Source organism: Lottia gigantea (assembly GCF_000327385.1).
Source record: "Lottia gigantea unplaced genomic scaffold LOTGIsca_49, whole genome shotgun sequence".
Classification (NCBI taxonomy): domain Eukaryota; kingdom Metazoa; phylum Mollusca; class Gastropoda; family Lottiidae; genus Lottia; species Lottia gigantea.
In genome coordinates, this window is record NW_008709687.1 from 101,539 (window position 1) to 114,978 (window position 13,440).

Consider the following 13,440-nt stretch of genomic DNA (forward strand, 5'->3'; position numbering starts at 1 on the left):
CGAGAGATGTCAAAGGAAAAAAAGTTGAGTTTTATATCCTACTGTTCTGTACCTTATTGAACTAATGAAATGAAATAGAGTTTTATATCCTACTGTTCTGTACCTTATTGAATTAATGAAATGAAATAGAGTTTTATATCCTACTGTTCTGTACCTTATTAAACTAATGAAATGAAATAGAGTTTTATATCCTACTGTTCTGTACCTTATTGAATTAATGAAATGAAATAGAGTTTTATATCCTACTGTTCTGTACCTTATTGAACTAATGAAATGAAATAGAGTTTTATATCCTACTGTTCTGTATTTTATTGAACTAATGAAATGAAATAGAGTTTTATATCCTACTGTTCTGTACCTTATTGAATTAATGAAATGAAATGTAGTTTTATATCCTACTGTTCTGTACCTTATTGAACTAATGAAATGAAATAGAGTTTTATATCCTACTGTTCTGTACCTTATTGAACTAATGAAATGAAATAGAGTTTTATATCCTACTGTTCTGTATCTTATTGAACTAATGAAATGAAATAGAGTTTTATATCCTACTGTTCTGTACCTTATTGAACTAATGAAATGAAATAGAGTTTTATATCCTACTGTTCTGTACCTTATTGAACTAATGAAATGAAATAGAGTTTTATATCCTACTGTTCTGTATCTTATAGAACTAATGAAATGAAATGGAGTTTTATATCCTACTGTTCTGTACCTCATTGAACTAATGAAATGAAATAAAGTTTTATATCCTACTGTTCTGTATCCTATTGAACTAATGAAATGATGAAATAGAGTTTTATATCCTACTATTCTGTATCTTATTGAACTAATGAAATGAAATAGAGTTTTATATCCAACTGTTCTGTATCTTATTGAACTAATGAAATGAAATAGAGTTTTATATCCTACTATTCTGTATCTTATTGGACTAATGAAATGAAATAGAGTTTTATATCCTACTGTTCTGTATCTTGTTAGACTAATAAAATGAAATAGAGTTTTATATCCTACTGTTCTGTATCTTATTGAACTAATGAAATGGAATGAGTTTTACATGCTACTTGAATCGACTCAGGTAATTGCACTGAAATTTGTTTTTACGACCTTTTCTGTTCAAATGATCCAATGAAGACATGATGCACACCACCATGTAGTGTACAATGAAGGAAACTTTGTTGGCATTAGTCTAAACAGATAGAAAAACTTTGTACTATGCCTTCAATACTAAATGATATTGATTTAAATTTATACTAGAACTATTAACAGCTGTTTTGAATAGGATTTCCTGAGACAGCACAAATTTCCTGAAATATTTCCTTGTCTCATCTGTAACGATCCTTATTTATCTAGCTATTGAATTGCACTGGAAACGTGTTCGTGTACAATTAACTAATTTAGATTTCGAGATTTGCTGAGATATATGAACTCAATATTATTTGCCAAAACCACGTATTTCTGTCAATAAAAGACTAGCAAAAGGCCCAACAAGCGATTTAATTGTTTACTATAGTAGTTATAGATTTGTAGGCGAATTAAATGCCGTATTTTCATTGAGAAAAATAACACGGGTGGCTATAGAATTGTCTAAATTGCTAATGACGAATAATTAGATGATAATAGCGTTTCCCTTTGATGATGATCAGTTGCTCGCAATGTTTTTTAAGGGATATAATCATCTAAATTTCACACTTCTTTTGATAGCTTTTTTGACAGTTATCTACTATCTAGAAACTTGCTGCCTCGTACCTAGCTTTTGACAACTTTTTTGACAGTTATCTACTATCTAGAAACTAGCTGACTCGTACCTAGCTTTTGATAGCTTTTTTGACAGTTATCTACTATCCAGAAACTAGCTGACTCGTACTTAGCTTTTGATAGCTTTTTTAACAGCTATCTACTATCTAGAAACTAGCTGACTCCTACCTAGCTTTTGATAGCTTTTTTGACAGTTATCTACTATCGAGAAACTAGCTGACTCGTACTTAGCTTTTGATAGCTTTTTTGACAGTTATCTACTATGTAGAAACTTTCTGACTTGTACCTAGCTTTTGATAGCTTTTTAAACAGTTATCTACTATCTAGAAACTTGCTGACTTGTACCTAGCTTTTGATAGCTTTTTTGACAGTTATCTACTATCTAGAAACTAGCTGACTCGTACCTAGCTTTTGATAGCTTTTTTGACAGTTATCTACTATCTAGAAACTTGCTGACTCGTACCTAGCTTTTGGTATCTTTTTGACAGTTATCTACTATCTAGAAACTAGCTGACTCGTACCTAGCTTTTGATAGCTTTTTTGACAGTTATCTACTATCTAGAAACTAGCTAACTCGTACCTAGCTTTTGATAGCTTTTTTGACAGTTATCTACTATCTAGAAACTTTCTGACTTGTACCTAGCTTTTGATAGTTTTTTAACAGTTATCTACTATTTAGAAACTTGCTGACTTGTACTTAGCTTTTGATAGCTTTTTTGACAGTTATCTACTATCTAGAAACTAGCTGACTCGTACCTAGCTTTTGATAGCTTTTTTGACAGATATCTACTATCTAGAAACTAGCTGACTCGTACTTAGCTTTTGATAGCTTTTTTGACAGTTATCTACTATCTAGAAACTTTCTGACTTGTACCTAGCTTTTGATAGCTTTTTTGACAGTTATCTACTATGTAGAAACTAGCTGACCCGTACCTAGCTTTTGATAGCTTTTTTGACAGTTATCTACTATCTAGAAACTAGCTGACTCGTACTTAGCTTTTGATAGCTTTTTTGACAGTTATCTACTATGTAGAAACTAGCTGACTCGTACCTAGCTTTTGATAGCTTTTTTGACAGTTATCTACTATCTAGAAACTAGCTGACTCGTACTTAGCTTTTGATAGCTTTTTTGACAGTTATCTACTATCTAGAAACTTTCTGACTTGTACCTAGCTTTTGATAGCTTTTTAAACAGTTATCTACTATCTAGAAACTAGCTGACTTGTACCTAGCTTTTGATAGCTTTTTTGACAGTTATCTACTATCTAGAAACTAGCTGACTCGTACCTAGCTTTTGATAGCTTTTTTGACAGTTATCTACTATCTAGAAACTTGCTGACTCGTACCTAGCTTTTGGTATCTTTTTGACAGTTATCTACTATCTAGAAACTAGCTGACTCGTACCTAGCTTTTGATAGCTTTTTTGACAGTTATCTACTATCTAGAAACTTGCTGATTTGTACCTAGCTTTTGAAAGCTTTTTTGACAGTTATCTACTATCTAGAAACTTGCTGACTTGTACCTATATTTTGATAGCTTTTTTGACAGTTATCTACTATCTAGAAACTAGCTGACTTGTACCTAGCTTTTGAAGCTTTTTTAACAGTTATCTACTATCTAGAAACTAGCTGACTCGTACTTAGCTTTTGATAGCTTTTTTGACAGTTACCTACTATCTAGAAACTTGCTGACTTGTACCTATAGTTTGATAGCTTTTTTGACAGTTATCTACTATCTAGAAACTTGCTGACTTGTACCTATAGTTTGATAGCTTTTTTGACAGTTACCTACCCTCTAATGATTTTTTTTCGACCATTTGTTAAGTAAAGCAGATTTCTAGACGACAACATACCTTTACGAATTATCGATAGGGTTGATTAGCAGTTATTAATCAATGGATGAAATAATACACGCAGATATTTTTAGGATATCAATACAAAGACAGTATAGTTATCTATTTGTCCGTTTAAAATAGACTCGCTACAATAATAAAATTATCAATAATAACAACGTATATATTAACTATCAATATCTAATATGGGGCGATAATCTATGGATTATAATGGAGTTGTTGACAATATCAATATCCACGTATTCAAGGTGGGTTGTGGTGCCATCACGTTTCAAAACATGCCACCGAGGCCTTGAAACTAGACGTGAGCACGACAGTCATAACGGTTAACTTTATTCTGACCGCTCGACAAACAAGAGTAACTTATGACAGACTAATTAAAATGAGACCAAATTTCGTTCCGTTTTTTTTTTTTTTAGCTGTTAGTTTTAAAAGGACCACTCCAGTCGGGTCTAAAGTTGACCTCTAGAACATTAGTCAATGTAACCTTCTGACCTAACTTGATGACGTATGCTTTAACCAATCAAATTTCTGCCCTCTCCAGCGCTTGAATTTAAAGCAGAGGTCGTTATTTTGGCGAATGTTCAAGAGTCTCGTCTCTAGACCATAACTGGAGTGTCTATATTTTAAAAAAAAATCTAATAATTAACGGAACAAACGAAACTTCAGACAACTGCGATTTTTCACAATCTATCTCAATATTCTGTACTCAATAAAGATGAGAAGAGAGCCCTTCAAATTTCTTGCTGCTCGTCATCTGATATCGTTAACAATCGATTAAGTGTTTTGATCGATATGCAAGTCGAGAATAATCTCAAATAACTGATCTTAACTGTCAATAATTCATTCTGAAATAACATAAATATCTATTTCCGTCAAGAAATGAAATATAACAAGATTAATGAAATACTGTGGGATCAATACTTCAATGTTAGGTGACGTCAATGTTACGATGTAAATCGACGTCAATGATACGACTCTGGTGACGTCAATTATTCCACGTTAAGTGACGTTAATGTAAAATCGTAAGATGACGTCAGTGTAACAACCTTAATGCTGCATTTGTTACTGGTAAATATGGGAAATACGACTTCCGAGATGGTATATAGCATTCGTTACTTCAAATTTGCTCGCAAGTTGCTTGTTTTCTATAGGAGAACTCGGGAAGAAAAAATTATTTTACGACGAGTTCACGCCATATAACTTATTAATGTTGGGCAACCAATCAGAATTATATATAATGGACACACGTGATATAATTATTATGCAAATAAAGTATAACTCTCTAGAGCGCGTGCGTCTGCACTATTTTTTCATATGTGACCCGAATAGAATCAAGTGGTAACTACAACTTCCTAGTAAGAAACTTCCTACTTCCCAGAGGTAACAAATACAGCATAAGTGACGTCAATATTAGGACGTGAGGTACAGATACAACGTTACGTGACGTCAATGTTACATTGTACGTGACGTCGATGTTACAACAAAGTTTATGTCAATGTCACGACCTATAACATCTTGACGAAGTAACTGCTAATAATGATAACTTTATTATGGTAAGAAAAAAAAGCCTTTCTTGCAGAAAAGTAATTTATAAGCAGACCAAAATAAGCTAATTGATCGGGGTAGAATTAGAAGTAATTTAAAAACAGATTTTGAAGATTTCGAATTTAACTATTGATGTCAAGCATCCCAGACTTGTAGATAGGTTCATTGGTGACGAGATGTGGCAAACAGAGTGGTAAACAGAGTGACGAATAAAGAGTCAAACAGAGTAACGAACAGAGTGGCAAACGAGAAGCAATTAGAGTGAGAAACAAAGAAGCAAACTGAGTTGCAAAGTTACAGAGTTGAGAATAGAGTGATAAACAGAGTGGCAATCAGATTGACGAATAGTGTGGCCAATAGAGTTGCAAATAGAGTGGCCAATAGAGTTGCAAATAGAGTGGCAAATAGTGTGGCAAATAGAGTGGCAAATAGTGTTGCCAATAGTGTTGCAAATATAGTGGCAAATATAGTGGCAAATAGAGTGGCAAACAAAGTGAGGAATATAGCGTCGAATAGAATGACAAACGAGAGGAAATCAGAGTGACAAACAGACCTTAAAACATGAATAGAGTGGCAAACGAGAAACTATCAGAGTGTCAAATGAGTTACCAACAGAGTGGCAAACAGATTGACGAATAGAGTGGCTACTATTGTGGCAAACAAAGCGGAATACAGTGCACGCGTTTATAAACAATCTCAAAGTACGAGTATAGTTTTTTTTTGGTTGATTAGGAATAGTGAACCAATTTCTGGGGATTAAGCAAATTCCGATAAGACCTAAGGAGTGTGTGGGAATTTGTCTTTTCTGTCATTTTGTCGATGTCATTCGATTTTGATTTTAAAGTAACTGATTGAACTCATATTTGGTTTGATTATTGTATTCTTATCAAGAACACAATCATATAGTTGATATTGGGTTACGTGAGGTTCTACTAGTTGTGATATAGATTTTTATAGAAAATTTTGACATTTTTGTCAAGAACAAGAGAAAAAATCACAGAGATATATTTGAATATTAGGGAGTGTGGATGACCTATTTATACATGGAGACAATTTAAGTCTATATTACATTATTCGAAAAAGGCATTGGGATATATACAAATACGGTGAAATAAACTTCTGTTTTAATTTAACTTATATTCCTCCAAAGATGTCTGTTGTGTTACCAGTGAATTTTTATCTGGAATTGAACGAAGTTAGAAGTTCTAGCAGCGAGTGGCGAGTTTCCATTTTCGAACCGACCTTACAGAAGAAAAGATCGATGCATTTGGGATTATCCAGGAACCTTGATTGGTTTATCATTGAAGATGACAAAGAATAAATTCTGCAGTACAGGGTATTGTAATTTGAAGACATTTCTACGGGCAATAAGTTCAATTTTTAAATAATTCGACCAATTAAATGCCAGAACAAATTATGACGTCATTGGTTTATTTAAAGAATCACCTACACAGATTTAGAAAGTGTGACGATCCCTTAAAAAGTAATTGTGATTGAATTTTGATTTTGTCTGTTTTATTTTTGTCTACAGTTTATAATAAAATGATCTCAGCTGCTAGATGAATTTTTCTTTTCAAATCAAACAAATTATTCATAGATTTATGAAGATGGGTTGAAAGGGGGGAGGGGCGTTCGAGTGCAATATCATTATTGCATAATTTCATTTCATAAAAAACTCTTCCTAGTGTAGAATATTCTTCTCGTCGACTTCTCATTCCTGTTCAGTGATTTCCCAACATTGCTCATGCACCTCATGTCCAAGTTTGGCACTGCACAGTGAACATTTTCTAAACTAACAGTCCTGGTGAGCATTGTGTATCTGAAACACGTGTCATAAGCATGATAAAGAGGTCACTGTGTTCTGCAGCTAGAGTTTCTAATATACTGCCTATTAGAATGGACATAAAATATCAATTCTCAAACTTGGTCAATAAGAGCATATATTCATCACATGGAATTACCAGTTGTCATGACTAAAGAATAGAATCTCTATATAACACGATAAAATCATTAAACTAAATAATTATTGAAACACGCTTCTCAGCGTTTTGGTTGAGTTTTAAAATTTCAACTTTTTGGTCATCCTAACAGACTGTCTGTAGGCTATGCTAATATTTTTACAGATCACAATCTAACTTGATAGGGCTTGAAATAGAAAACATAAAAGAAATATCTCTCAGAATAGAAGAAATATTCAAAATATTTAATGTTCGTCTTTCTTCAAAAGAATATGTTATCACAAAATTCTCAGGGATTGGTCGAGGTGTACCAGGGTTTTTTTAGTACTTGTATCGGCCAGCTATCACTTTTCTCACCTTTTCCAAAATTCTTCATTTATTCATTCATTCATTCATTCATTTGTTCGTTCATTTATGCATTAATTGCATATAAAGTTCGTTCGTTCATATATTCATTCATTTGTTCCTAAATTAATTCGTTCCTTCTTTTATTGGCTCTTTTATGCAAATGTGTATGCATTCAATTGTTCGTGGATTTATTCATTCATTCATTCATATGTGAATTAATTTGTTCTTTCGTTCCCTGGCTTTATTAAGCATTGGAGCCTGCATTCCTGCGTTCGGCATTAATTCAGTCATTCATTCATTTGTTCTTTCCTTCATTGGCTTCATTATTAAGCATTGTTGCATGCATTCCTTCGTTCTTCATTCATTAACTTATTCATTCGTTCGTGAATCCACTGTTCGATGTATATATTCGTTGTTGGTTCGTGCACATTTTCATTCATTCAATCATTCATCCATTAATTAATTTGTACGTTCATTCTTTGGCTTTATTTATTCACTATTGTAAATCTATTCGCTTATTTAAGCACTGACTTCCGTATTATATTCGTTCAAACGTTTTCGTTTTCACAAATTTATTTATGTAATCATTCATGTTGGCCTTTAGAGCAGTAATTTTTATGGTTATTCGTTTTCTATAGAGCGTTGAAATGTCTATTTATAACGTCGTTTGCTATGGGTGTAACTTTCTGTCTTTCTTTCTTTAGTTTAACCTGGTCATTGATCAATTCTCTGTTTTTTGCAATCATTTGTTTTTCGTGATATCTCTCTCCACTCCTGTTTCTTGCAGTCATTCTTCTCCTATTTTTGAAAGAATTTAAAGTTGAAACAGGAACACTCTGGCATAGAATTGAAAAAAATCTTGCATATTCATTTTGGCAAAATATGAAATCTTGATTTAAAAGAAATTCCTTTGCACATGTTCGACATCATTGTCAATTTACGAGCTTCATTTCAATGAATAGAAAAACAATATGTTTCAAGGGACATAACTACAATTTCCAAACAATAATCAGACTACAGCTAAATAATGACACAAACACGTCCAAAACTTGTTGATTCTTACCAATTCATGTAAAACTTTCCAATAAATACAAAAAACAGAGAATATATATGTAGTTTATTATGAAAGACTAGAGTATAGAAATATAAAATAGTTTCTAAAATTAGATAGCAAATAACTATAACAAATTAACATAGTGTACAAATATCACAGACGTGAAATGGAGTTTTACATCCTAATTTGAATAAAACATAGAGAATGATACATCACAAAGAACAAAGCAAAATCATTGAGTGAATATTCTAAATTTAACATAACAATAAGCAAATAAAAATTATTCACTCAAATTGGGCACATGGCTGGAAAATAATTATATAACTTCAAAATTTATGATTTGACAAACTTCAATATGAAGTCTGTCACTAACAAATATAATTAATATCATTTTTCACTAGGTAAAAAAATAACATTAAAATCATACAAACAGCAATACCAGCTAACATAACAATATTTCTTTCTGAATATTAACAATGCAAAATACAAAAAAATATTTGCACTAAATTAACAGGGCCTTGATTAAGTAGAATTTAAGCTGAAATAAAGTCTCGATTTTAAGATAAACAGCAATTTGATTGGTTTATAAAACTAAACTTAAAATTGATTTTAATGATTGACCAAAACACTAAACTGTGAAACTGAAGTGATGGTGAAAAATCTTGCTGGTATTTGTAGACTTCTACCGGTACCATTTAATTAAGAGGGCTGGGATCAAGCTTGCTTTCTTGTTTTCAAACATCATTTCACCATGACATTATTTTTGATTCAATCAATACTGAAGAATGACAATATTAAATATTTTTGGGCCCCGAATTGGGAAAATCGGGCACTATTTCTAGAGTTATATTGCCTGGGTAGCCTATCCCTAATTATAGATTTGTTAATTTTAACTCTTATCATGTAGGTCTATGATCAATTTAATTAATTTATAAGGCATAAGGCTTATTTTTAAAAATAGAATCCATTTGGAGTTTCAAATCACGAATTTACGCGCTTTGGAAAAATCTCCCGACTTTTCACCAAATCTCCAGATTTTTCAAGACAAATCTCCAGATTTTTTCCCGACCTGTACACATGTATGTTTGTATTTTTTTTTAAATATGTTTGGCATTACTCACTTTGTTACAATTTCAAATTCCTAGATTCTGGGTTCCACAACTGCAAGTAAACTTGGCATTCTTACCATATTTTCTGGTACAATTAGAACAGCCATTTCCAGGCTTCTTGCTGCCAATTCCAGCGCCATTCACCTCAAAATCTTTGGGAATGTCAAATGGAGATTTTGCAGATCCTGTAAGAGAATTATTAACAGTTGATTTTATCTATTGTCCCTTCCATGGGACACAGTTACCCCTTGGAATACCTGCAAGCACAGGGTGTATGTGTGGGGGGAGGGATTGCTAGGTTACCTGCCAGCATCAGGAGATACATTTAACCATAATCTTACCAAAAAAATGTTAAGTTAAATGTGATTTAAACCCCAATGATGTTTGGACATGATTTTTTTTTGATCAATATCAAATATCCCCAGCCTGCTCCTTTGGGCTGAAGATTTAGATGGAATGGAAGATCAGTTCAAATGACTAGCAAGCCCATATTCTTATAATTTATCCTACCTCTTTCAGTTTTGTAACCTGCCTCAGTGTCCTCTGGGGTTCTGTGAGATTTTTGTCCACCATTAGGACGAGGAACATTTCTCGAATACTAAAATTTCAAAAATTTTATGTCAAAATTTTCTGCACATTATTTAGCTAGTAAATTCACTCACAATATTCACCTCCTAGAAATGGCAATATCATGCAGTGTGCAACGAGGCAAATTTTTTCAGTACAGCAGCATTAGTCCATCTAAATTTCCATTTCATTTTGTTGTTCATAGGATCTCAAATCAGCCTTTTCAACACATTGCTGACATTTTATCCCTTTCTTGGACTTGAGACAAAGTGTGAAATGAGGGAAACAACTTTGATAAAATTTCAGTACCTCTGCAGCCCTCTGTTGTCTAGCTTTAGCCTCTGCTAGATTGTGGTTCATAGAGAAACGTCTGGCACATAAAATCTGGTGTTTCTCTGCCAGGCTTCGAGTCATTCCCATTCCACAATATTTACAAGAGATCTGCTCTAAAAATTAAAAAACATACATTAATTAGAAGGCGGTTACATGATGAATTTTGTAGTATTTCGGGTGACTGATAGCTTATAACAGAAAAAATAACTTAGGAAGCAACAATATATTAAAAGGATAACAATTTAGGTTCATGAGGATCTTGTCTACCAGTTGGTCCTTGACCAAACCTCTTGAAATTGATTTTACAATGATAACAACTTCGGTTTACAAAGGATCCTGTCTACCAGCTAGCTGTTCCTTGGCCAAACCACTTGGCACTGATCTTTCCCAGATTATTAGAACCCAAGTACAGCTTCACTTTACTCTATCATTGATTGCTATATAGTGTTTTTAGACTTACCCTGTTCATAAAAGGCTCTCATTCGTGCCATTTTCTTAGCCTGTTTTATCTGGTGGAGTAGGTCTGTATGAGAGTCCTGCCAGTGACCTTGAGGTGTTTTTTGATAGGCTGGGTAAGGTTCAGGCTCTTCATCACTTGCATCTGGTTCCACCTCCACCTCATATCCATCATCATCTTCCTTCCATTTCCCACAACGTAACTCATGTTGGATCTAGAAAGTAATTAAATGATTATGTCCCCTTGATAATAATATATATATAGCCATTCTAATAAGGCATAATACAAACACATAAATAACGCACTACTTTAAAGGGACAGGTAGGCCATTTTTTTGACCAATCATACTTAAGTCTCAGTAATAGTGTTCACAGCTCACCATCGAAATTTTAGCCTTCAAATCCATGTTTGTCCAGGACTCGTCAATACAAGATACTCTATGATATATTGAAAAGACATATATAGAAATAGTGAGTCAAATTCCTAGTTTGAGATATTTTTGAAGGAATACTTCTGAAGACTATTTACATCTATTCAAGACTAAAATCAGCCCCCAAAATGGTGCACCTGTCCCTTTAAAGTACATAACATTATAACACAATATACACATGTCGTCATCAGATGAAATGAAGAAGAGAGGTTAACATGTAAAATTTAAAAAAACAAAACACACTTACAAGTTTCTGGGCATTAAATTTCTTGTAGCAAAAATTACATTCATATTTCTCTCCTGTAAAAAATAGTAAAAATATTAGAAAATATCTTCTTCTTTTTTACAATTATATATCAAGGACAGTTAATTGCAAGTGGAGAAAATTTCCATGATTACCGTAAATAAGAATTTTGAAAGGCTCAGCCAATCTTTTCGGCTTTACCAAAAAATCTTTTTCTAAAATTTAAAATAAAAAGTACACAAACCTGATTGACTGTGTTTGGAGTCTGATTTTTTGGGTTGATGAAATAAATATTCGTCATTTAGACCACCAGAATATCCTGTTTCTTGAGCTGTTTCTTTCTTTCGAGCTCTGGGTCTGGGTGCACCTGAACCTAGAGATGGAAATGAACCCAAACCATATCCATTTCCAAATAGACTGGGTCCTGTTCCAGGGTAGAAACCAGATTCAAACTCATTGTCCAGCTGATCCACAAAAGATTGAAAAGCGAATGAAAACGGTGATTTGGGTTGTGGTTTTTGTTTGGTATTAAATTCTGATTGGTAATCGTAATCAAAGTTGATATCATCATCATCATCAAAAAGATCCTCGACAAACGGTTCATCAAATTTTGCGGATGGCTTTTTAGTTTTTGATTTATTTTTATCTTTTTTAGTGAAGGAATCAGTCCAATGGGTTTTTTTCTTGTGGGGTTTTGTATTTTCTTTACTCTCACTGGTGGTTTTACTAGATTTGGGTTTATTTGTTGAAGATGAGGAGGTTTTGGAAGATGATGAAGTTTTGGAAGAGTTGGGCTGAGATGAGGTGCTAGAAGCGCTGAACTTAAAATCATTATGAGACCAGAACGAGTAAGAATCAGAAGACGCAGCAGGCTTGGTGCTCGGTTTATGTGCTTCAGTTTTTCTTTTGATTTCACTTTCTAATATAGTTCTTCTGTCTGCACTTAACAAATATTCATAAGAGTTAGAAATTTCTTTGAACTTTTCCTCTGCCCCTTCTGCACTGTTCTTATCCGGGTGCCATTGTTTGGCCAATTTTCTGTAGGCCTTTTTAAGTTCATCCTCATTCACACCTGGTTTGAGTCCGAGGACGTCAAAATGATTTTTAGTCATAGTTAGATAGGCCTATATTAGTAGTATAAACAACCGCAGTTTCCAATCGACTACCAAATGGTTTCATTTTGATCCAAAAGTACCTTATTTGGTTTCTTGTTGACCAACTTCCATATCAGTAAGCTTAATCTTGAGTGTAGATTCTGTAATGAAAAAAATATTATGTTCTAGTCTACATCATTGTATTTTGTTCTTTTTTTGTTTTAATACAGACCCATTCCGAAACCCTTTGCCTTTACTTTTAGTTTACTTTTCTCTCAACTCAAGTCCACGAAGATGTTTTGAGAGGTGAATATTTTATTTGGACTCCTCGAATTGGCTTAAGTGGTAAGGTCGGTATTACTTAAATGAGAACATGTGACTGAAATTAGGTTATCTACATTCACATTGCTTGACTCAACAAGGAATACCATGTCTCTACTTTGTATTGATTGAGGAAGTCACAGTCAGCGTGGGTGAAAATAAATGCACCCACTCTCTCCCCATGCTCTGACCTCAAACAAACAACAACTTGTCATAGTTGTCATAAAAATAGAATGATACCTGCTCATATGAATGAAAAAAATATCATTTCACAAGTTTTTAACTATTGATAAGCCACAAAATAAAGGAAATATTATATTTTTAACAGTTTGTCAATATTTTGTCGGCCATTTTGACGCCGAATCTT

General features: G+C 33.2%; 1 protein-coding gene across 1 annotated transcript; it reads right to left on the reverse strand.

Annotated features, from left to right (window-relative positions):
• Positions 1–12,587: 12,587 nt before the first annotated feature.
• Positions 12,588–12,770, reverse strand: LOTGIDRAFT_125136 (hypothetical protein; the record flags this gene model as incomplete). Its single annotated transcript, XM_009061531.1, has 1 exon — positions 12,588–12,770. A coding segment is annotated over one exon (183 nt), but the record flags the coding sequence as incomplete, so codon positions are not given.
• Between the last annotated feature and the right edge of the window lie 670 nt (positions 12,771–13,440).